Genomic DNA, 25415 nt, shown 5'->3' on the forward strand with positions numbered 1-25415 from the left:
GTCCAAACCCTCTAATCACGTAGTTGGTTGTCCTGGCAACCAGTCCTCAACCTTTGGTGCCAACCACTGTCACCTCATTGATATAACAAAAGGCACTTTTATTTCTCTCAGCACTTAGGGAATTCCAAAGGTTTTAGGAGCTCTGTGCCAGAATAGTGGGCAAAAAAACAAATATACATTTCTTACTGTAAATTACAGCATCACACATGCCAACGATAAGATAAGGGAAGGCAGCCATTCAACAGCCCTGCTATGAGGCTGGAGCTGGGGCGGCTTGACTCTCCATGTCCTAACATATAGTGTATCAATAAAAAATCTGAGCTATAGGACGGTCAACAGCTCAGAAGATGATCGCCATTGAAAAGATAGTTACTCACAGTTCCCAAGAGGAGGGGATGTGCCTGCCTTGGGGTACCACACTGGGAAACACCAGGGTTGGTCAGGAGGGAGAGGGAGAGGAAGGGACCATGGGCAAAAGCTTTTATTGTGGTTTCCATGGGAGGAATGGGTGAGGCAGGGGAAACAGACTTAGGACTGGCCAGTGTGAGGAATGTCAGCAGGCTCTGGGATGTGGGGGCTGTCCTGAATTTTCTGGTACATGGCCCTGGGGGCAATTAGGGCAGGTGGATAGTGGCCCCAAGTACAAGAACTTGATAAAGGAGGTGGCTGGGCTGTGAGCTATGGATTGGTTGGTTTGTATTTGAAAAGCACTCATGGGCAAGATGTTCACTATCTCTGGGAACTGGCAGGCCCTGGGAGGTGGAATTCCACCAGAGTCAGCGAGACCCCAAGATGTCAAATATCAGAACAGAGAAAATGAAAGATAGAGTTGGTATACTCTAGATAGAGGATTTCTGGCCTTTCTAAGTTGGGAAAGACATACAAATCTACCCATTAGCCAGGTAGACATATCCAAAGCTAAGTCGGCTGTAAACAATGGAGATGAGTCTTAATGCCGTGTAAGAGGACCCCTTACGTGCAGAGGAAAAAGACGACAACCACCACAGAACAACAGAAACAAAGCGATGGCATCTGCAAGGTCTCTGAGCCCAGACTGTCTGGGTACCTTAAAGGGCTGGTCGCAAGCTAGTGCCTCCCCAGAGCACACAGAAAGTTTAGCATCCATCAGACATCACACAGTAGAATTGCAGCTATTTTTCTTAAATCCAATTTATTAGCAAGCTGCATTCCACACTAGTGTGCACAGTGCACAAGCATGCACACGCACACACACACACACTCATAGCAATAGTTTGCCTAAATGTGAGCTCGGACACCACCCCCCACCCCCCAAACACACACCGTATCACACATTCTTAAGAGTCTATATTTGGTGGATCCAAGTTGATATGGCTGAAATGGACCTTTATGTTTTTCTCCAAAGCTTTGCGGTACATTGAGACAAAGTAAAGTTAAATAGACCTGTCCGTTTTGACCTCCCCGCCTCCTTCATCACAGAAGCAGTATTTTCAGATCTGACAGCGCTGTTGACTCCAGGAAATCTTTTCCTCATAGTCACGGCAAAAAACAAACACCATGTTATCTCAAGTTCCAGCGAACACTTTATTCTCCTCATTAAACGTCTCAAAACTGTTGGAAGCCAAAGCCTGCGAGAAGTCTGCCCAAAAAAGGTGCATGTTTTACAAAGAAAAGAAAGAAGTCGTAAGAGGACGTGAGTTTCCGTTAACCATATCTGAGTATTTTTCTTTGGTTAAGTCCCCCAGCAAACTTGAATAAATTAGGCACAATGTCGATAGAAGTAAAAGAAGTAGTCTGTGAAGAATATCCCGGCAAAATAAGGGTCCGTGGAGCAGTCAGCTAAGTCCTGTCAGAACAGGGGGAAAGAGAGAGAGAGAACGATTAATGCAAAAATTAATTGTAGTTCAAGTTACCTATCTATCTATTTAATCATCCATTTCTTTCTCACTGGAGAGAGAGAGAGAAAAAAAAAAAGAGCTTACCGGTGCAGCTACCCGGAAATGGTATGAGCTGTCAAAGAGTGGGGCGACAGGGAGGTTCCAAATGTGCTGATATCCCTAAATCATGAAGGAAAGGGAGACCCGTTTCATCACTACGTTTACACTCAGTTGGAAGGAGTGCAGGCTGAAGCAGCAGCCCCTTGACGGCTGCAGGAGAGGGATCTATGACAGCGGCTTTTGATGGCATCGCTGGAAGAGTCTGCAGCTTCTGAAGGACTCACAGAAGAAGCTGAGCAAAGCCCTGTGGCCAGGGCCAACCAAGGGAGACGCTGGCATGTGGCTCATGGCATCCGTCTCTTAGGGAGGAACAGAGGATGTGCCACCACGGTAGACACACGTCTTCTGGAACGGGGACAGAATGCCGCGGGGCTGGAAAACATTACCTGTGTCATCTCCTGGGAGACTTCTTGGTGGCTTTGCACCCCTCTGGCTTCCCCTTGACTCTGGAAGCACACATTTCCAAGGGTGAATGTGCACTGGAAGACTATCAGGGGCTCTGTGGTGCTTCAAGGGACAAAGGAAAGAAAGGGCGAATGGAAAAGCAGTTGCCAGCTCCCGCTGGGCTCCACCCCGGCAAGAGGAGGGGCTCATGGAAACATACCAGGACATTCACGCAAAGTTCCAAATCGGCACGTCATTACACAAAGCTCGCTGATGCCAGTATACTAGCTAACATCTCATTATAACGGAGAGGAACCCCATCTCAGATAGCTACTGTTATGGACTGAATGTTTGCGTCCCTCCCAAATTCATGTGTTGAAATCCTAACCCCTGATGTGGTGGTGTTAGGGGGTAGGGCCTTTGGGAAGTGACTGAGTGATGAGGGTGGAGCCCTCATGAGTGAGACTGTACCCTTATAAAAGGGACCCCAGAGCGCTCTCTGACCCCTTCTGCTGCGTGAGGACAGAGAAGACGGCTACCTATGAACCAGGAAGTAGGCTCTCACCAGACACCGAACCGGCCAGTGCCTTCATCTCAGACTTCCCACCCTCCAGAACTGTGAGCGATGGACGTGCGTGGTTTAAGCCACTCAAGTCTCCAGCATTCTTGTCATAGCAGCCTGAACTGACTACAACTAAAACTGAGATAACAGTTGATAGTCTCCCAACACCTACTCTCATGACTTAAATCACCTCAACATCAGAACTTCTTATCTCCATGGATTTAAAAATAATTCTTGGATCCATCCCTTCTCTTTTCACTGGCAGCTGAATTTGCATCCATCTGGAGCTTCCGGGATTTCAAACTCTGCAAACTCCTGGTCTGGGTAGGTTATTGTTCAAATCAGGGAGGCAAACAACACGGGTAGGGATGTGGGGGTGGGCCCCAGTCGGAATTAGAGTGGGAGGTCTTTCAGAAAGAGCTGTTCTTCTCTGGAGGTTGACCCAAGAATCACCATCAAGAGGGTGAGATCCATCCGTCTTCGGAAACAATCTTTTCACGCAAGTGGGACAACCTACACTCTCAGCTGAGTTTGAGTGTTACTTTAAGATCACCCATGTTAGAAAAAAATTGTTCTTAAACTAAAAAACTTGATTTAGTAGCTCAAGATGACCTTCTGACACTTCAGGGGATATATCACTTCAACTTATTTCCCCCCATGGAAGCAGGGAACAAATAAGGAAATGCTGTTCCAGGTCACTCCAGGAGTGCTAGAGAATAGTACATTTAGCTTTTGTCTGGCTTGAAATATGGTGGGTTCTGAGTCACAAAATTTTCCCTGCTTGAAATAAACCTTTCCAAGGCAAGCAGTTGGCTTGTGTCATTAGCTCATGGTAGAAGCAAGGTTGAGGAGAGAAGGGGCATGCGGTCTGAGTGAAATAGAGGACGAGGCAGAGCAGGGGGAAATGATGGAGAAGGAATAACAGAGCTGGGGAAGCAGAGGGAGAGAGGGGAGGAGGAGGAAAGGGAAAGAGAGGGAGGGGCGGAGAGAAGAGAGGAAGTGTGGAAGGGACCAAGAAGAGACCAAAATCAAGATATGCAAAATAAACACCATCTATCTTCATGGTGAGTAGCTCACTGCATAACTGCTGCGAAAGCCTTAAAGTACCATAATTATTTAAGATATCTGATAAAATGGATTAAATCAGAGTTTTGCAATTTTGGAGGAAAGGCAGTCCTGATTACAGCTACCATTTATGGAGTGCCTGCTGTGTGCCGGGAGGGGCAGTGTTCAGCCCATCTCATCTCACTTGAGGAGGCAGGAAAGTGATGGGCTGATTTGAAGCTCAGCTCCACCACTTCCTTGCTGGGAGTTTTGGGACTGGCTTGTGACCTCGCTAAACCTTAGTGTTCCCATCTGAAAGATATAAACTAGGGAAAAAGATACCAACCTCAGAGGGCTGTTGTGAGGATGTATGACCCGGTAGTGAAGGGTAGGGAGTCTGGCAGACAGCCTGTGCTCAGCAAAGCCTGGTTATGAATTTCACCGTTGTTACCAGTGATTCCCACTGCAGCCCTCCTTGTTGTGGTTTAATGTCAAAGTCATTGCATAGATGAATCAACAGTAGCTCGGAAAGGATAAGTGGTTTCTCCAAGATGACAGAACTAGTAAATGACAGAGACGAAGGTGGAACCCTGGTCTACCCATCTCCACACTATGACTCCTTTTCTGAACTGCCCTGGGGAAGAGGGTGGTGATGCAGTAGCCTTTGCTCCCAGGCGCTCACAAAAATGGGCAGCACCCCCATCCAGGGGCCAGGCTGTTCTTTTAGTTTCCACTCCAACTCAGGGGCAGTTGGCAGCCTGCGAGCATCAAACCCAAGGTCACTCCCACTTCACAGGCGTGAGTGTATGGCCCAGATCCCTTCCATTCTGCGGGGCGAGCCTGGAAGGTCCCAGCCTTCATCTGGAAAACCTGTCCCTCCAGCCGGACCACCTCTCAGCCCAACCATCATTAGTTATCTGATAACTTTCCACCTCCTAACGTACTGATCGATTGTGAAGGAAATTCAGGCTTGCCATTCAAATGATAAAACTAGGATTGTTTTTCACAGCTATGCACTTACTTGATTTCCAGAGAGAATTTAACATTGGTGGGTGTGTATTTATTAACAGGAATATAGTAATTGTAATTTCCGGACCTAATTATGGAAAAAAAAAATAAAACCATAAATCAAAATATGCAGGGAAGGGTTCCAGAGGCTTTTTGCTCCTCATTGGATACTATGTAAATTGTGAGATATTCGATAATAAATAATAGACACAGAAAATCAAGTTTAACATGGGTATCGTTTCCTGTTTTTCAGAGACATACCTGTCAAATGACTTTCAGATCTTCCTATATATAAAAGAGCCCACGAAGATTTATGGTTTATTAGAACACACAGAAGAAATGATGGAAAGTCACATCACGGGCCAAAAGGACAAAATTAAACGCACAGAAAGTGACTTCAGTTCCCCTTAAGGAGATACAGATTCCAGAAGACAAATGAGGTCAAAGGCCTCAAACTCACAATCCTTCTGGAAAGGAGAACTGGAAATAATAAATACCAGCTTTTCTACTGTAAATCATTCCCTTTTAGGCAACATTAGCAGAAAATATCACGCACTTTCAGAACTTGAATCAACTAAAATTATTATAGTCCTAATTACCGTTGAGTAATGGAGAAGATCGCAAGACAGAAATGCTTATACAGATGCCTCCCGCCTTCCCCTTTAAGAGAGATACTTGGGGAAAAGGTGGGGGGTGGGGGCGGTTCCTTTGATTCATATTGAAATGAAAACTCCAGCAAAAAGGCATATTGTATCTAACCCAAGTTCCTATGACTTGGCCATTCCTTGAATTATATGGAGAAATAACTTAAAATTAGATAAATGGGGAAAAGTGTCATTTTAAATTCTCTTGAATGAATACTAAACTGAGTTGTTCCAAATGAAAGTGCAGGAGAGGGTAATAGCTCAGTGGTAGGGCGCATGCTTAGCATGCACGAGGTCCTGGGTTCAACCCCCAGTACCTCCATTAAAAAAAAAAAAAAAATGAGAAAGCAGAAACAAAAGAAACAGATCTGAATTGGGAGATCAGGAGGGCTTTGTCCCACCGGAGAAAGATTAGGTGAGTGGAGTTCATTTCCTACTACGTGCTTCCCGACATAGTGTGCGTCCCAGCACCCCAAATCCCAAATCCTTAGTAAGTTGTCCTCATATGAGACACTGGTACACGGGGAGACGAAACATCTTATCGAAGTACTGGATTTGAACCGACATCACCTCACCCTCCTGCACGATGTCACTACCACACCAATCAGTGCCTCTCTCTGATTTTTTCAAGATTACTTAGTCTCAGGCTCCTTCATGGCAAAATGGTGATAAAGATGACCAACCTCACGGGGTTTTGTGAGAATTCAGTGAGATAATGAATGGAAAGGTCATAAACAAATTGTAAAGCACCATGCAGGTTATCTTCAAAACTCAAGACCATCAACCTGGAAGTCTAAGCTTTATCAGGCTGAAAAAGACGTAAGGCTGAGAATCCATAGGATTTGTGACATTATTTCAAACCACAGAGCCTTGCCTCTAACATGCAGGCTTAAACGTCAGCAGGCTTAACTAAACCAGTAAATACTTATCAAATAAAGCAAGATAATTCTCCATTCTTACAGCCTGCAACTTGCATATCGTGTTGGCTGAGGCTTCTGAGCTTGCCCTCCGTGCTTCTAGATGCATCCTTACCTCAGTGCAGGGGACGCACCAGAGATGGACGTTGCTGATCACTTCGGCACTGCCTAGACTTTTTCCTCTTAACTTTCCTCTTAACTAAGAGACGCTCTCTATTTTTCCAGCAATTAAAATAATGATATCCTTTGTTATTAAACTATAGAAATGTCAGCTCATTCATAGCTTGGAGCCATCGGTAATAATGCCTTTCCTGCCAATAAGATGAACTAGTAGCTCCGCAAAGCTGCTTGCCCTCTAAGCCTTTGGTTTGGACCTGCCCGTGAAACCGGGAGACTACAATCTTCAGAGCCGTGGTTTATTGACATTTGCTAACACCAGCCGTTTTATTTATGACTCCCTCGTCCACCACCTCCACCACCACGTAGCAAATGCGTTTTCACTTAAGGAGCCGAGGAAGCACACATTGATTTTTACCATGTAGCTTTAGCTTTCATTCCAGTCTCAAAAACCCAGAGCCCTGAGTAAATTCCAGGAGCAATCGGGTGATAATGGGGAAGGCTTACCCACCCGCACTGGAGACTTCTACTGCAAAACCGACGATCTATTGTTTGCTGGATTTCCATGATCTGAATAGAACTGATGGTTGTATCAATCCCTGAATTGAGAGGAAATAAATAAAATAAACTCTTCTGCAGAGGAAAAGAGCATTGTGCCCCAGTGCCATCTCCAAACTGCAGGTTGTGAAATAAGAGTTTCCTAGATAAACAGGTTCTATTTGCATTCAAATGGCAAAAAGAGAGAGAGAGAGAAGAAAGGGGAGAAAGCTTTTTTGGTTGTTACAGTAAATTTTAAGAAAACTAAAAAAAAAAAACAAACCAGCTCCAATAACATCCAAAAGAATTTCTAGATCATGGAAGTCTTACTACACTGAAATTTATTAGAAACAGAGAATGCAATGTGACATGCAAACTGGCCAATAAAGCAAAAGAAAAATCAGAAAACAGAAAACTAACTAAAAATTTATCAGGAAAATAGACGAAGTGGGCAGGAAGTTCAAATACATTATTAAAATCCACGGAGATCAACCACAAATGTCTAGCAGTGAGCGACCATCTCCAAGGCCCCCTTCATGGTGAGGCTGGCATCAGTTATGAAAACACACTCCCCTGGGTGTTTGCGGCAGAGTGCGGCCTCCGTCCCTGTGCCTCCCTCAGCCATGCTTTTACAGCTTGTTGTCACTCTGCCGGACTCCACAAAGCCAAAGTCACTGGTATGTAAACTTACAGTCACTCCCCCAGTCAAGGCTGCTTTGCGCCTCTGCTGCCAAGAACGATGTGCTCCTGTCTCCTGAAGAGAGAAAAAGCCTGTCAGTCCTGAAGCTGGTTCAGGATGAGGAGAAACCCAGCGTGTGCCCCAATTTCTCCTTTCCATTGAATGTTTCCCCCACCTTTCTCCCTCCCACCTTTAACTCGTCACATCCCTACCTCATTTCTTACAGATCCAGTTTATTCTCACACTTCTCCAAGGAACCACCTGTTTGGGGCTGAATTGATCCCTCTTATTTATGAAGTCCTAACCCTTAGTACCTCAGAATGTGACTGTGTTCGGAGACGGGCCTTCAGAGAGACAATTAAATTAAAATGAGGCTGTTAGGGTGTCTAACAGGTCTAATCCAATCTGACTGGCATTCTTATAAGAAGAGGAGATTAGGACACCAAGAGGCCCGCGGGCCTGGCGGAAAGACCTTGCGAGGACACAGAGAGAAGGCGGCCTATCTTTGAACCACCGAGTGAGACCTCAAGAAACCAGACCTGTTAACACCTTAATCTCGGACTTTAAGCCTCCAGAACTGGGAGAAAATAAATTTCCATTGTTTAAGTCACCTAGTCTGTGGCATTTGGTTAGGACAACCCCAGCCGACTAAGACATCACCCCGGACTAGAACACTGTAGCTCACAGCTCCCTCTGTCACCGCTGAATCCCGTAGGAGGTGATCAGTCAGTGACATCACTATACCAAAGGGATATTTCTGTATTGTGACCCAACCTTTCATGTATTTTTGCCCCTTCTCGACACCTCCAGAATAGGGAACCTCTCTTCATGTTCTTTGAATCATCTGTAACTCCAAGCATAATGTGATCCACACAGGAAAAAAAGCAAGTTTAAGATAAAAATTGAGCTGCAACCACCTGAAGAGAGGAATCACATCCCTGGTGTGGGACCAGAGCCTGCTCGTGGGGAAGGAAGCCAGGGGAGTGCTTATGATCCGTCAGAGCTGAAAAGGCATTTTAAAAGCAATTTTGAAAAGCTAACCATTCAGATGATTGTTAAGGCTGTGAAAGGAAATGTATCTTTTTTGAAGTGGATAGTAAAAGCAATCATTGAGTGAGTTGCTAAGCAAACCTGACAAACCTAAAAAAAGGATTTTAAAGTTTTTGCATTTTTTTAATTTGCAGATTTTTTTTTCAAGTATATGTGTTCTTGATTACATTCCTTCATTTGCACTGAACAATATCTGTATTTTTCAATAAGTTTTGGGAAAAACACAAATTCATCAACGTCACTTAGCAAGAGACGGAAGTTAAGACAATATGTGCTGCTTTCATGGGAAGGAAAAAGAGGTACGATCTAAAACAAGTTTCTGGTCAAGCTTCTGTACGAAATTTCAGGACAGAAAGCAAAGCAACAGGGCTCACTACTTGAGGGCAATCACCCCAAAGTATCTCTGTCCTGGTTAGTGCTTCTCACACTCAGTGGAAGAGCTGGTTTACTTGTCCAGTCACCTCGCTGAGCTTCTGGAAGACTGTTGTTCACTCTTATATCCCCACATAAGGTGAGGTCAGCCTCAACTGTAGTGCTCAGTATGTATTTGTAGAAGGACGGAAGGAGGAGCGTTAGGAAAAGAAGGAAGAGAGGTGGGAAAGCCAATTGTGTCTCTTCTAGAAAAATGTTTGCTCTTACAGACTCAAAGGGGAAATCCCTAGGGATGGGAGCAGAGGGAAGCTGGGAATGGATGTGGGACATGGGGCTTCTTTATCCCAATAGCCAATAGGAGTGAGACAGAACTTAAAGGCAAGGCAAGTTTCCCAAGACTTGGAGGAGATGCTCTCTTCCAAGAAGAAATGGACCTTGATAAAGGAGGATTTTCTAGAAATTGAATATTTATTTGCCTTTACAAATAAATACACGTGCTGTCTAACAGGCCTCTGGATTTCTTGGGGTCCAGCTATTCAAATAATAATCTTCAAGCACACATCTCCTGCTATGAGTTCTGCTTAAGACTGCTTCCATAGAAGGCTAATTTACAAGGCAAATGAGGTATAAAGAGAAGGGGAAACCAGACTTCCCTCTGCCTCCTGTCTGTTTTCTTTCCTTACCTTTTGTTCTACTTTCCTGCTGAGTTTGCAGGAAAAGAGCTCATTATAAATTCTGGCAATAGAACTACAGAGTTGCCTTACTTCTGCAGAGGTGTGCTTTCAGGTTCCCGCAGACATAGAACCCTATAATAGGACTTAGCGTCTAATGGAATAAAGTCTTCTTAACAGTATAAAAAAGTGAAGTTGCAGAAACATAATCTTACAGCTTAGAATTCTGAAAATGGTTTTTCAAAAGCAGAATTGCAAATAACAAATTTGAAACCTCCTGTAAAACACCTTCACTTTGTCACTTCTCTGAAGCGGTAGTATGCAATTCCGAAAGGCTGGTTATTGGAAAACCACAAATTCTCCTGTAGTCCTATAGGGGGTGGCTCTCATTTTACAAATGCCTTCCAGCAATATTCCCTATAAACTTAACATACATTCCCAATGGTTTTCATCGTAAAGTTGGAGACATATTTCACAATCAGCAGATGAGATCTCCCAATAAACTAAATTAGAAACTTCTGGAAAGAAAAGATTTAAGATGGAGTCCAACCAAAGCATATCCTGTCATATAATGTGTATATTGCGCTACTTGTAAAACTGTGCTGATGGCTGAGTCCCAATACAGCATCTTAAATACCTTTTTTTTTCCTGACTGAAACATACCCAGGCCAAGAAAAAGTCAACAAGCCCAACCAATTGGTGACTGAGTCCTTTAACACAGGGAAACATTTTCTTTTGGTCATTGGCTCTTCTCAGAGTTCTGGTCTCCAAAACAAAGTGAGCTTTTGTTTTGTGAATTTTAAAAAATCTTTACCAAATCTCTTAAAATCCATAAAATTCCATCAATGTTTTTTTCTCACATGCTCCTTAACTTTGTAACATCTAACTCTGCTGCCATTTGTAATCTTTATTGGTTCCACAGATTAAAATATAATCCATCACACTCAGTTGGTTCCTCAGAGCAGAAGCTGAATATTCTGAAATATCCACTTTCCATTTCCTGTTAGTCTTATCCAAACCTTTTATTAAGTGTGGGAGAGAGGACAACCTTTCTGAAAGACACTTCCTGCAATCAACTCAGGCCCAAAGGAAGAATAATGGCTTGAGCTCAGCATGACATAAAAATGCTGATTTCCCTTCACTTATTTTACTAGTAGGCTTAATCCTCAGGACAGAAGCTCATAAATGTGTTCTGGGACTGGGTAAACTATTAAATATTACTCCACATTCCACTGAGAGTTGTTTTAGGGTTTTTTTTTTAATTAATTACAAAATTTTTTATTCCTTAACTTGTAACTAGTCTTCAATGCCTCAGAAACATCTGGTTGAAAAGAATATTTGCCTTGCTTTCAACTCCTTTGGATATAGGAACCCTGATGTTCCTGGTGCCCTGGACAGAGGGGAAAGATGGAGCAGCAGCAGAAGAGAAGTGCTTTCCTCAGACCCCTGGGAATATCCCACACTGGGGATAGTTCAATGGCTTCAGACAAAGGGGAGGGGCAGAGAGTGCTCAAAGGGCTTTCTAGAACCGTAAGTGGAAACTTGCTGCATCTTCCAGAGTTGACCCCAGGTACATGCACACATCAGCCCAAATAAATGGAGGCAGAATGGTCAATGGGAAGGAACCAAGAACAGGGAGGCAGGGGACCCAGATTTTAACTTCAACTTTGCTCATAATTCACTGCAGGATCTTAAGCAAGGTCCTGAACCTCTGTTTCATCAGCTGTAAAATGGGTAAACTAGCATAAATCAGGGGTTCTCCTGACCTGGAGACTTTGGAACCTCAGATGATTGCATGAAGGAGTCTGTGGTGTTGGCTGTGAACTTGAAAAGTAACATCTCTCCCACAGATTTGTACCACTTTTCAAATGCTGCTGTTGGATTAACAAAAATAATTCAGTTAAAAGCTTAGCTGAATTTAGAGTCACATCCTTCCTCGATACCTTCTCTGTCAAATAATTGTAAAAGTATAATGGATTAATAACCTCAGGGTCAAAAGGTCAGGGTGACACTGGTGTCTGTGTTCTGTGACATTCTCTGCTTCTAAATCCCCCAAAGTGGTGAAGTTTCCTGAAGGTGATAGTAAATGGAACATCTAAGACCCTCCCATTTCTTCTCCAATTGAACGAGGGAAGGGGGAACAAATGTTTCCCAGTGTGTCAGAGAGCCCGGGAAAGCAGAACCTAAGTTCCACTTTCAGCCCAGAGAAGCCGATGCGTGTAGGAGGGCACAGCCAGGCACCTTGCAGCAGACTTTCTTTCTTCAGGAGTCTCCTCCGTGCCTCCCATAGTTACAGAAACATAAGATGAACAGACACTCATTGTCCCAGGGAACAGAGCTGCCAAACTTCATCTGGTTTGATAAGCACTGCTCTTCCTAATGTGAAGAGAGCTGGCTGCTATAGGAGTGCACTTGCTCAAGGGTCAAAAAAATTTTTTGAAAACGAAGATCGGGCCAGTCTCCAACCTCTGCCTGTTCAGGATCCATGGTTATCCATCTCACCTCTGTGTCTCATCTGAGGACTGCTCTCAGAAAAGGACACCAAGCATCCCCAAGGTGGACCCCCAAAGTTAGGACAGGGTTTACCAGCCACGAGGTCCCATGCTCTTTAAACAAGAGATGATGGTTCTGGGGGATGTTTGTGACAATAATGGATTTTTCCATATTTAAAACTATTGAGGACATGATGACTGAAACGAATTCCTTCCTTCAGATCGAACTTCTATCCTCACCCTATAGAGATGCATCTGTTCCCAAATTCAATCAAAAATTGCTTTCTTGAGGAAAACAGTACAAGCATTGCCTCCTACAAGTGTGGGGAAAACTCTCTGTGCCTCGGGTTCCTCACTGGAAAAAAATGGGGATAAACACAGTGTAAGAGAGCAGGACCCGGTGGCCCCCCTACCCCTGCCTCTTGTTTACAGAAAAGCTGGTTTCCCAAGCCTCCGGGAGTCACAGAAGAACAGGTTCAAGCAGTTCATTAGGACAAGCCTGCAGGCACTGGGGGATGGCAATGACTCTGGCCACGCACCTCAACTATTGACTGAGATTATTCCTTCATTTCCTTTTAAAACTTTCATGGCTGAACAGAATCTTTCAGAAAAAAAATTTCTGAGTGGGGATGCTGGGTCCACTAGATTGCAAGCATTCTGATTAAAAGCAACTTTCCTTTTTGTTACCAAGGCTGTTGCCCCCAGGGTCATACCCCTGCCCCTCCCTGGAATAGAAACCAATTATTCTATCAGGAGGCAGATGCAGAGAAGAAACAGGAACTGGTTAGAACCCACCCAGTCCAAGATGGTGGAGGGCTGGACTTCTTGGGGAACCTGAGCCTCATTCTGTGCTCATTGTAATGTATTAGCCTGCTAAGTGACACACCCACCAGCGCCATGACAGTTGACGGTTGCCAGGACAACAACCGGAAAAGTCCATACAAGGACTGAAAAACTCTTAACAAGGCCTGATTGGCTCCATCACACCTGAACAAGGACATGGTGGGAGGAGCTTCCTGTAAAAGTCCACGTGGCCTGACTCAGGCCAGAGCTGTCCCTGCCGCCCATCTTGGCTGATGGCTCCCCCGCTCGAGTGCCTCTTTCTTACTTGAGCATCTTCCTTCCTTCTCCCTTTCTGAGTAATATAGCGGCTGTTCACTTCACCCCTCTGCCTCTGCTGTGCGAATTCTTTCACAGCCGGTGGCAAGTACCCACACTTTGGCGGGCTTCCTAATTTAGGGGTCCTTCCATCCGCTGACAACAGTGACTATCTTTTAAGCTTGTGAGGACTAGATAACTTATTCGTGTAGCCCACTTAGGACAGGACCTTGCCTACAGTAGTAATATTTCATTACATGGTGGTGGTGATGACGATGATTTGTAGAAGTTATTTACTCAAGCCTCAAATATGAAATTATATCAAAAGGAAAAAGGAATTACATTGCTTCCCCAAACTCTGACCACTGACCATGGACTACGTGTCATTAGTCATCAGGGCTGCTCGCAAATATTCTGGTTCATCTTCTTCCAGGCAAGTCTGTGGTCTGTACTTTGCCAAACATTTTTAAATTAGATGTGACCAAGGTCATTTGTTTTGGCCAGGACAGTGTAAGCAGAAGTGACGTGTGTTCCAGCCCAGTGGAAGCTTTAAGAGCCGGTGCACCATTGGCCCTGTTCTCTTACCACTGTGACAGAGATTGTGGAAACAATTAACTGAGAAGGAGTCTCCATCAGCTGAGTCCTGAAGTCTGATAAACAAGAGCCCTTTTTTCATCCACATTTGACGCATAGAGAGTCGAATACATTTTTTTGCCACATTAAGCCGCTGTGATCTGGGAGTTGCTGTTACCACACATGCTAATAGAGAAGCCACTGATATGCATATATTGTTACATTCGCATCATTAGCATCGTTTTAGACATTTGTTAATATGTGTGTACACAGAAGGAGATTTCTAAAAATGATAATAACTTAGTATACATTTGGATATATAGCATCTGATCTTACAGAGATCATTACACTTTTAGCCCTTGATCAAGTTTGCATAATTTTTTTAACATGAAAATTCGATTACTTAAAAGGCACCAGTGTGTGTGTGTGTGTGTGTGTGTGTGCGAGTGCGCGTTCCTAAGAAGAGGAAGAAGAAGGTATTCTGAAAGTGGAATGCCAACTTCGTGTTTTTCACTGACTTCAAGCTTGCCCTAAACTCATGAGAGTCCCCAGAGCCTTTTACATTTTGCCCTAGTTGGTTTGGGCAGAGAGCCCAGATGCTACATCATTTTTTAAGTTCCAAGTGAGCCAAAACACCTACCCATCCACACATAATTACTTCACTGTGTTACTCTTACTGTCTTGATTGGCAACAAGCAAAATGAGACCCTTTCACTTGAATCAACCAAAACTTCATCCCTGTGCGGGGAACTCAATATTATAAATGATTGCAGTTTGGGGGTATCTGTGTTTTTAAAGATCTTGCCGCCCCACAGAGAGGAGAGTGGAAGCCTGAACAGACTACCCAAGTGGATGCTGACAAGGGGAGAAAACCTCGGGTTCCAAGCACTAGCTGTTTCTCACTGAAGGTTCTTTACCTGCCCGCAGCCTCTGGTGGGGCTGCTTCTCCTCCGGCTGTCTTTGCACAGGACTGGAGAGGAGTATTCCTGTTCCCCAGATCGGGCAGCAGTAAGTCTCCAGACATGGCAGGATCTCACAGAAAGTGATTTCTGGTACTTGGAAGGAGGGTTGTGTGGTTGCAACGGATGCATTTGGTGCTGCAAAGAATTGGGCAGAGGGGAGGGGCGTGACAAGGTGGACCCGAAAGGCTGGTTCTTCTGTCGACAGTTCGCAGGAAACCTGGGCTGGCTGGAGGGTGAGAATGTGAAGGCCTTACCCGAGGGGGAGGCTGTGGGTGGCAGCTCCGGCTCCTGAGAGCTTGTCATGTTGCTGGAGGAGGAGGAGGAGGAAGTCATTAATGAAGGAGGACATCAAGAATTCCTCTCCCCAAAGGAAAACAAGACGGAATTCTCACCTGGAAGGGAGACCCGGGGTACATCGGTCTTGATCTTTTAAGCTAAGTATGTAAAGGGAGACGATCGTCAAGGCACTGTTCGAAAAATAACAAAAGAGCATGTTAGGTGGCAGACTGGACTCTAGTTAGACCTCACACAGCCAGCCAGACAGAGATTGGGGGCGGGGGGTGGCCCTGGCGACAGGAGCACCGTGGAAACCAGCACACTCTGCTCTCTGCCTGGGGAGAGAAAGTCCCAGTCTTCCTGGAGCTCAGAGGCTCCAGGCGTATTTGGAGCTGATGGATTTTTCCACAGAGCAGCCCCCAGTGCCCGCAAGCCATCTCAGAAGCAGCTGTCATGAGTGGAAGATCACAGGAGGAAGTGTGTGAGTCGCTGGAGGCAGCCCTCTGCTCCTTGCAGGAAAAAGTCAGAGCCAAGTTCACATCCCCCGCCCCGGCGGAGGGCGCCCGTGCCGGGAGATGAAAGGCCGCCCGGGTTTAGTCAGAGGTGGGACCAACCCCACTGGGCCGCTTCTGACGTCTTCCTGCTGCCTGTCTTCTCAGAGCACACTGCACCAAATTGGACAGAGGGAGGAAAAGGGCAATAAAGCATCCACTTCCACACTACATGACTTCAAAATAATGAGTATATCTTTTCCCCCAATTATCAGAACTTACAGATGCAAATGGAAGCCTTCCGGACAGGTTCTGAGCTTTGGGAAGCTAGTCCCAGTAATGCTCATACATCTAGACACTCAGCATTCTCTTTGTGGGGTGTCTTTAGAGCTCTGTCTACAACCCCGCTGTGTGCTGGGGCGGACCCGGGGGGACCTAGCTTGACCTCTTGCCGGCTTAACTTCACACCTGGTTCCCTAGACGTGGTTCCTCATTATGTGGCTCCTTCCCCATCAAAGGTAGTGGAATTAGCACCATGAAATATACACAAAGAAATGTGCCACACGTTCGAATTCCACTCACAAAGGAAGAATTCCCAGAGCGTTCTCAGTAGGAGCTGGTCACTGCCCAGTGGGCACATCCCTGCCCGGGATGAGTGGGGCTGAGCCCCAAAGATGCCGTCAGACACAATCTGTTGCGTCGCCCTGGCAACCGCTTGCTGTGGTCCAGTCTCCCTTACTCTGCTCTCCCACGTCCCCCCTCTCTATCTCCCTATTACTAATACTTAAATACTCTTTCTGGTTTGTCTCTGCCATGTGCTTCAATGCATGGCCCGGGCAACTTCCAAGCTCATAGAATGAAACGGACATCTGCTTCCTTCTTTGGGGTTTTGACCCTTCTCAGGTACACCACAGCCCAGAAAGAAGGTAATAGGCCTAACACCTCCCATTTCTGGTCTTAGACGTCAACAACAGTGGAATTCACAAGATCTAATAAGCACATTTAAAAAGAAATCTTTTTATGTCAAAATCAGACTTCTGATAAGCTTTCCATCAGGCTTTCATGGGAATCTGAGTCTTCAGAGAAGGCTAAGCATGTCTGCAAAAGCAGATGCTCATGCTCTCCTGAGTTGGGAATCCCAGCACAAGGCATGCTCACCCAGGAAGGTGAGAAAAGTACACGGGCTTCTAATGGGAAATCTGTGTAGTGGTGTCACCGAGCCGGGTGCCTCCCACAGTGCGCAGTAGAGAGAGAAAAGTTAAAATGCTGAGGGAGGAGCAGGGTGCAGAGAGACTCACACTGTCTCCCATAGCGAAGAAGCTGCTTTAGATCAAGGAGCTGGAAGCATCCTTGGAACCGCCCCTTACTGTGCCTCCAAGGATAACTGTCTCCCCTGAGCCACGGCCCAGAAGCAAGTCCCTTCCTACACTAACAAAGTATTTCTGGAGGGACAGATAAATGCCCCTTTCACCATTGGGTCATCAGACTGAAAGCAAGAAGGCATGGAGGACACAGGAAAGGTGACCAGGGCTCAGAGGATGAGCTGCCGTCACAGCTGCAGCACGAGCCTGAAGACCTGAGGCCTGAGAAAGTCCCCCCATCCCCATAAGGGACGGACCCCTCCCTGCGGAGGGGGCCTGGTGACGGACAGCAAATACCTCTGTGCTTACTGTACTGTTTGCTTTAACTGCCTAGTACATTTGCCTAGTACATTTGCCTACGACTTCACCATGTTGCATGTCTTGGGGTAATCTCCTGATCCCTTTGGTATAAAATCCAGAAGAATCCTAATAAATATGCATGTCCAGGGGAAAGTGGATCGTACCTAACTGCTTACTCACTCTTTCCCCCCAAGCGGACAGGAAAGAGAACACAGAATTTAAGATCAAAGTTATTTGCAAGACTGAAAAAGATACACACACCCTCACAGGCACACACATGCACACACGAAGGGCACAGTGAGCTGGTAAAAGACATTAGTTGATTAGAAAAAAAGATCACCCTTCGTCTCGTATCTAAGAGCAGAAAGCGCTTGCTTCTCTTCTAGTAAATGAACGGCTCCCTCGTCACTGAGCAAAATCAAAGGTCAGTGCCTGGTTTAAAGGGCTCCTTGTCTTCAAAGTAAGTAAAAAGTCAGTCCCCGGTTCGTGTGTGAGAAAAGGAAGATGGGAAGGGAAAAAGAGCTCGACATAGCACAGCACTGATGTTTTTCTTACCAAAAGGCCATCACAGCAATGAGCGTTATAACCAAGGTCTGGAAAACCCAGTTGGGACATGACTGGTTTTTTCCTGAAAAATAAACCTATAAAAAGATTCAGCAATGAGAAATGATAAATCAGTGACGCCAACTTTGAGAAGGACGCTTGAAGACCCAGCCCTGGGGGATCTTTGCTGCTGCCTTCACCCTACCGTCTGCCTCTCTGAAAACGAAGTTCTTTCAAAGCTTACCCCAAGTTCCCGCCTTCTCTTGACACACCAGCCTATGCTCCCTTCTCCCTGACGTCCTGCAGGATACTCTCGAAAAGCAAAAGGTCTTCAAGACACGATGTTCCAAATGCCAATGGAAAAATTTCAGGCATCAGGACAAGCCGTGGAAAATTATGGCAGGAAATGCTATTAAATACTCCTTAAATCATACACATTGTAATCCCATTCTGCCACTTTTTTTTTTTTGGAGGACAGTTAGGGCTTGTGTCTTATTTATGTTTATACCCATTCAACAAATATTCATTAAACACTATTATGCGCAACACTATAGGGGATGTGAAATAATCCAGTTACACTGTCTAGGAAGTGGCTGAGACAAGCCTTTAGGACTGGTACACACTGACATAAAAAACTTGCATATGAGGAATGAGCCAAGAACGACAGGACAGACACAGCTGTGCAACTGGTGAGGGATCCGGCTGCAGAGACAGGAGCGGTTTTCTGCCCACTTTAAATACACTGCTCCCTAAATATGAGTATTCCTACCGATGCCATAGAGTATTATGTTTGCTTCCTCCCGGGGGTACAGGGTCGGAAGGGAATTGGAAGATGGTGTTAGTTATGAAATAGTTTAAATTGGTCTTCGAATTTCTTAGGCTGTTTATCTGCATACAAAAAATGTTCTTCAGTGTAATAGTGGGGAGTGGGCGTATTAACCATACCCTTTTCAACAAGTACCCAAACCTTCAGAGCTATTATAACTGAGTCATCCGTAAGTGCAAATGGAAGCCACTCTGAATACCAGGGAGTGGGTGGTTTCTACCACTTCCGCATCTCGCTGCAACTGTTCTGAGGTTGCCCCAATAGCACGATGTACAAAGAAGAAACTCAATGAAATTTGCTGAACCGATTAGAATTAAATAGTATTAATCTCAGGATAAGAGCTCCCCCCTCCAGCCTACTCCCCAGAGCGGCCAGATTATTTTAAATCCCCGTGCTTTTGCTCAAAACCCTTTGCCCTTGTATAGGACAATGACCTAAGACCTGTGGTCAGACTTGGAGTCACGTCATCTAAACGTCATTGACCCTCATTTCCTTGTCAACAAACTAGGGAGGATAAAACAATACCTGCCTGCCTTTCAGAGTTATTCGCTGGACCTCCTTCAAGAGCACACAGCTAGTGAGTCACAGAGCCAGGATTTGAACCCAAAAGCATTTGGCTCCAGCATCTGTGCTCTTAACCCCAATGCTACACCGCCTCCCTTCTTCTGTCTGTAAGGAAGAGAGACACTGCACAACTGAGAAGTTACTGTCATTATTCGAAAGGTCTTCATGGCCGTACCAAATGAACTCCTTAACCCGGTGACCCAGAAACTGAGCCTCACCTCTGTGTTCAGCCTTATCTTCCACTCTCCTCCCTAACAAACTCCCACCTAGTCCTTCGAGGAAGCCAGTGCCAGCTCCCCGCCCTTGGCTTGTGTCTCTGCACCCGAAACCTCTCCTGCAGCTGCTGTCACCAGCGAGCCAAAGCTTTATGCCTCCCTGAAGACCCGGCCCCCACGGTACCCCCGCAGCACCAGGAGCTTCTGCCACATCCATCGCATCCGGGTACCACCACTGTTCTTTGTTCTTTGTGTTTTCTTCTGATCTTCCCTGGCTCCCTAAAAATTCCTTAGAAGAGGCCACTTCTGACTCCCACGGGCCTAAGACAGTGACTGCGAGAGATCTCTGAGCTGAACGGGAGCTCTTTAAGGTCTGTGTGAGTCCCTGACTCTGTGTCCACACCCCAACGCCCCACCCCACCCCACCCACCCCACGAACCCCAGACACTAAACCTCTTCATGTTTTTGATTTAGACTGTGAGCCTTCAGGGAACGGTTTCAGCCTGGGCTCTCCATTCCTACGTGTATTTGACAAGTATTTCTTGAGCACCTACTATGTGCCAGACTCTCCAGACACAGACTGAGGAAGGTAGACAGGGCCCATTCTCATGTACATTCTAGTTAATATTCTGAGAAAACTGCAAAATAAAGAGATTCTTTGGGTGCAAGATGGGCTACTGAGTTTGCACATGAACCAAAATGTACCAATCAGGGCCTCCACGGATACGGATGCAGCGCCCTACCTCCCACTGCAAACGTATTAGTTCAAAGAGCATCTTCCTGACACATTATTTTTGATGTTTTGTTCTCCTTTTTGCCCCTTAAGAGAGGCACGGGGGACTGAAACCATGCACACCTTGTGCGCACCAAGCACGCGCTCTACCGCTGAGCTGTACCCTCCACCCCTATTTTTGGTGTTTCGTGTTTACTGAGCAGCCTGGATGTCCTGGGCGTTGTGCTAAGGGCTTTAGCTCATCCACTCCTATCAGCAATCTTTGTAGGGTAGGTACTGTTATTATCCGCTTCCCAATTCAATTAAGTAAACTTGCTTAAGAACACATCTACGTACATATTTTATCCACGTATCTATGTTTATTGGTATACCGAGAAGCTTGCCCGCAGCGTAACATTTTAGCAGGTTTTAGTAGAACGTTAAACCCTTTCTGCATCCTCTTAGACTAGTTCAGTGATGCACAGCATGAGGGGGAGAGAGTAAACTGGGACAGTGGCCCCAACATCAGGTCAGCCTTGAACAGGATGTAGATTAAGGTCATAAGGCTCTTCCTCTGGGAAGGGCCCCCTTCGGAGAACTAGTGGGTCAGAGGGAGCAGCCTGCCATCTATGAATTGTGGCGGGGAGAGCATTGCAGCTTCTCCAGCACTGACACTTGTCTGCAATGGAGAGGGTACCCTTTAAGTTAATTAATGATTAGCCTTCACTTTTTACTGTAAATGTTGTCCGACTTGATGAAATTCTCTATTCATTAATAAGGCTGTCACATCTTACCCTTTGCAAGCAAGTCAATACCTATTCTCCATTTGCATATATAGCAGGAAAGATCAAAGGGGAAAGAGAGAGTTGAGGATTAACTCACATCCCTTTGGGATCTTCTGAAGCCAAAGATAAGGGACTAAGTCGAGTCAAGGCGTCCACACAGATCTTGCAGCCCAGGGTCACATGCACGTGACGGTTAACGGATTTCACCAGATGGGGACCAGATAAGCAAAAACTGGCAGAATAATATTTCTGAAATGAACGTGTTCTGCATCTCTAAAGTTCTCTTTGAAAAGCCAGTTAGTATCTATTAAAGGGATAATATTTAAATGCCAGAAATGCATAAGGATGCAACTGGGGAACCCATCAACTAATAGATGAAGAAAAAAATGCTTGATCAATTTTCCTAAAGACTGTTTTAAAAACAGAAAATATCATCTCTCTTTATTATAAATTGAAGCCTGTTTACCTTGCTGGGTTTTTTGGGAATGGTCCTTCTTGGAGAAGATGTGCTAAAAGCTCTGCTAAATTTGCTTTAAAAAAAAAAAGAGAAGGAAAAAATTTAATTATTATCCAAATGCCTCTGCAGGGGTTATATGAAAAAGGCCCAAGCTGTCACTAACACAGCAGTATGACTTTTTTTGTAATACGGTGGTAATTTGAAAAAGGAAAAAAATCAAGGCAATTGAGAATTCTTTTTGTGGAAAAGAACCTTAGTCAGTATAAATAATTGCACTAAGTGTTACATTTCCCCTTTTCTGAAGATTATACTCCAGAAAATGTGCATTTACCTCCTTAAGTAATAAAAAAAAACAGAGTAAGGTTTTTTTTCCCCCCTAAAGACCAAATATGGTTTACTAAATTTAGAAATGGCCACCTCTCGTCCTTAAAGGAAAGGCTACCCTTTTGTTAAAATGTAACACTTCCTATAATAACTGCCCTTACACAGATGCATTTTGCTTTGTTTCCTTTTTCAAAGCAGCAACAGAAAAAAATAAGAAAATTATCACGTAAAGCAACCGTGTTCCAAAACATTCTGAAATAAGTCTAGGGACTTAATTATCAGAAAGTAATGGTCGCTACTTGGCAGAACAGACCATTCAGATTGACGTAGTTACAGAAAGACCGCACTCTCTCCTTTGTCCCAGGGGCGAGCCCGGGGTACCTGATTGAGCTTGCTTCGCTGGCGGAGGACTTCCAACTACTGAGCCGCTTCAGCTGGGCCAGCTTTCTGTTCCATATTTCTAACTCTTCTATTCTTTCTTCAAGGTTGTTGGTTAGTTTGCAGAGCTGCTTCACTGCACCTACATTTTCCATAAAGATCTGGTCCTAAAAATGAAAATGGTACAGAGCACATAAATTTATAGTTTGAGACCACCAGGGAACTGTCCACAGCCCATTGAAAATGGCTTTACACACACACACACACGCACACACACACACGCACACACACACGCACACGCGCGCGCGCGCACGCATAACCTCAAGTTCATTCAAGATAAATCCGGAGGCTTGAAACTTAAAGTGGTCTTGCTGGAGTGTGTAGTAAAACTACTTAGGTTCAATTTGCTATAAAATGGAAATATGTCCTCGTAATCCAAGAGAGAGAACAGAGCTGAAGGACGCTGTCAAGTTTGGAATCCAGAGATTTATTTTCAATGGCCATTATGCTATATTTAAAGCTCGTAAAAGGAAAGTCAGAACAGGCTTCTGGATGTTGATTTGTGTGTATATCACTAAATCCTCACAAGGAGTGACTCCGGTTCTGCCTGGTAAAATGTGCATCAAATTGCTCGGGTGAAGGAGGGAAGAATGAAGACCTGGGCTTTTCTCTGAGTTCTGCCCCCTTGCAGATGTGAGACCCCAGGTGAAATGTAAGAACTGCTCTGAGCTTCAGTTTCTTCATCTATAAATACAAGGATAACTCTTGAGGTGTTAATTTCTGTCTTAACATCCCAGGAGCTATTAGATGCAATTTATATTTTAGCTTGAACAAAATTTAAAACAACAACGACACTTAATTCCTTCTATTCAGAAAAAGTTGCTGACATATCAGAAAGAGCAAGAAAGAGGAGACCAACCAAAACAAGAGTGCGCCAGCTGTCCCTCCTCCACCCACACACTTCAGCTGTCACCGGGACGTGCGTGCCTGTCTCTCAGCCATAACAAGACCCCTGGAGAGCTCTCATCAGCCACCGCCATCCCGTGACCACGCCTCCTTTCCCCTCTCTGTTCACAAGTCCAGAAGGCCATGGCACTCTTTGGGGTTCACAGAGGCTGGTCCACTGTTGTAAAGTGATGAGCCTGAGGCCCAAAGAGAAAGACTGTTCTGTGGTTGGAGATCAAAGTCAGGGCTGTGTCACTTTGCGATTCTCATCATGCAAAACGAAGTTTTACGGGTTTCAAACACTGTAAAGCAGTCACTCGGAAAGGACTCAAAAGCTGAACATTACAGATCTGAGGCTTAGTTCATGCAGTTTAAAGGCATATGCACACTGGTGTAAAACACTGGCAACGGTAAGTCTATAGTCAGTGTAAGGATGCACTAATGCTGTAATAGGATGGTGTGGAGATCACTTAACTCTAGAATAAAGGTTAAAGGACAAAAGTATTAAAAATAACTATAGCTACAATAATCTGTTAATGGTACACACAAATGCACATAGAACATATATGTATATATATAAAGGAATATTATTTAGCCATAATAAAGAAAGAAATCCTACCATTTGTGACAACATGGATGCCCTCAAGGGCATGATGCTAAGTGAGAAAAGTGAGACAGAAAGACAAGAATTATACGATATCACTTATACGTGGAAACTGAAAAAGCTGAACTCATAGAAACAGACTAGATTGGTGCTTGCCAGAGGCCGAGATGGTGGGGGAATGAGGAGATGTTGCTCAAAAGGTGCAAACTCTGTTTAAGGTAAGTTCCGGGAACCTAACAGCAGCATGATGACTACAGTTAACAAGTCTATATTATATACTTGAAAGTCGGTAAGAGAGTAAATCTTAAATGTCCTCACCACACACACACACATACAAACACACACACACAAAATGTAATTATATGAGGTGATAGTGTATAAAGCCTATTGTAATAATCATTTTGCAATATATATGTGTATCAAATCATCATGTTGAACACCTTAAACTTACATAACGCTGTATGTCAACTCTATCTCAGCAACGCTAACAAGAAAAATTCAGCTGTGAACAAGGATAATTTGTTTAAATAAAATAAGTCTGGACATGAGTTGGTAGCTGTGGAATCTGAGTGAAGTGTATGCATGTGTTTCATTGTTATTCTCTCTGTTTTTGTATATGTTTGAAATGTTTCATTTAAATGTTAAAAAAATTAATAAAACAAAAAGCAAAAAATCTCTTGACAAAAGCACTCCTAAATTTTCTAATTCTGGTATAGATTTTCCTTCCCTTCTAAACTTGTTAATAAAAATAAGGCAGAAATCATTAAGATAAGAAAAACATTCTATGATTCTAAACCGTAGTCAATGTCATATGATGATTTACTGTGTTTAGGAGAAAATCTTATAGTATAGTTACATCTGTAATATTTCCAGTGGGTCACACGGCCAGTTGATGTCCACTCAGCAGTCCGACCCAGATTCCCAGCCACCATCTCTGACTCCTGTCCCCACAGGCAGTCCATCACCCCGGACTGTCAGTTCAACATCCTAATCTCCTGAACCTACCTATTTCTCTCCATCATCAGTGGCACTACCATACCGAATCATCTTTTTTATTTTTCTTGGCAACTGGCTTCTTTTTTTAATTCTTCTCCCTCCTCTTTTTGATCTTTGCTTGATACATTAATTTGTGATTTAGCTCAAACCAAAGCAGACCATGGAGAGTGATGTTAAAGTCCCCTCTAAACCATGACAGTAAGTTCCTCCTGCCACGTCTCCCACAGGACTTCAATGCTGCCTCATGAGATATGAGCGATGGCTGTGATTGTCCGGTGACTTGTCAGTAATGAGGAAAAGCCAGCTCTGATTTCTCCAACTCAGATTTGCCAGTGCCATGCATCTGCCAGGTGGATCCACCAGGCAGGAGGATAATTCATGTGTTTTCCTATTTAAGAGGAAATAAATAAAGGTGGACGGGGAATTTACTGCCACCTTCCTGATTGTAATCATGACCCTGACTTTATGGATCCAATGGAAAATTACAGGAAAAATAAATTTCTAGGACATTTTATGGGGATTGACTCTTATTAAAATACTTCTGACTTCTGT

At 44.5% G+C, this 25415-nt stretch overlaps 2 protein-coding genes across 15 annotated transcripts in view; one reads left to right on the forward strand and one right to left on the reverse strand.

Moving 5' to 3' along the window:
- LOC123615538 (uncharacterized) overlaps positions 1-24582 on the forward strand; it is a 206233-nt gene extending 181651 nt beyond the window's left edge. For 4 of the 10 annotated variants that reach the window (XR_012510844.1, XR_012510845.1, XR_012510847.1 and 1 more), the window contains one exon: positions 5228-6143. The gene's annotated coding sequence lies outside the window, so the exon portion shown is untranslated. Of the gene's footprint in view, positions 1-1384; positions 1522-5227; positions 6144-23191 lie in introns of those variants that run through there. The other 6 variants (XR_012510846.1, XR_012510849.1, XR_012510851.1 and 3 more) reach the window with 2 other exon arrangements.
- MYRFL (myelin regulatory factor like) overlaps positions 1540-25415 on the reverse strand; it is a 111831-nt gene continuing 87955 nt past the window's right edge. For 3 of the 5 annotated variants that reach the window (XM_074375407.1, XM_074375405.1, XM_074375406.1), the window contains 12 exons: positions 22322-22485; positions 21626-21689; positions 18070-18155; positions 15479-15553; positions 15341-15393; positions 15042-15221; positions 7881-7943; positions 7164-7251; positions 4988-5062; positions 2363-2483; positions 1962-2036; positions 1540-1825 (listed from right to left, as the gene is read on the reverse strand). In XM_074375407.1, the coding sequence (XP_074231508.1) occupies positions 1739-1825; positions 1962-2036; positions 2363-2483; positions 4988-5062; positions 7164-7251; positions 7881-7943; positions 15042-15221; positions 15341-15393; positions 15479-15553; positions 18070-18155; positions 21626-21689; positions 22322-22485 (1131 nt within the window). In that variant the 3' untranslated portion in view covers positions 1540-1738. Of the gene's footprint in view, positions 1826-1961; positions 2037-2362; positions 2484-4987; positions 5063-7163; positions 7252-7880; positions 7944-9395; positions 11836-15041; positions 15222-15340; positions 15394-15478; positions 15554-18069; positions 18156-21625; positions 21690-22321; positions 22486-25415 lie in introns of those variants that run through there. The other 2 variants (XM_074375408.1, XM_074375409.1) reach the window with 2 other exon arrangements.

Source organism: Camelus bactrianus, chromosome 12 (assembly GCF_048773025.1).
Source record: "Camelus bactrianus isolate YW-2024 breed Bactrian camel chromosome 12, ASM4877302v1, whole genome shotgun sequence".
NCBI classification, from domain to species: Eukaryota; Metazoa; Chordata; class Mammalia; order Artiodactyla; family Camelidae; genus Camelus; species Camelus bactrianus.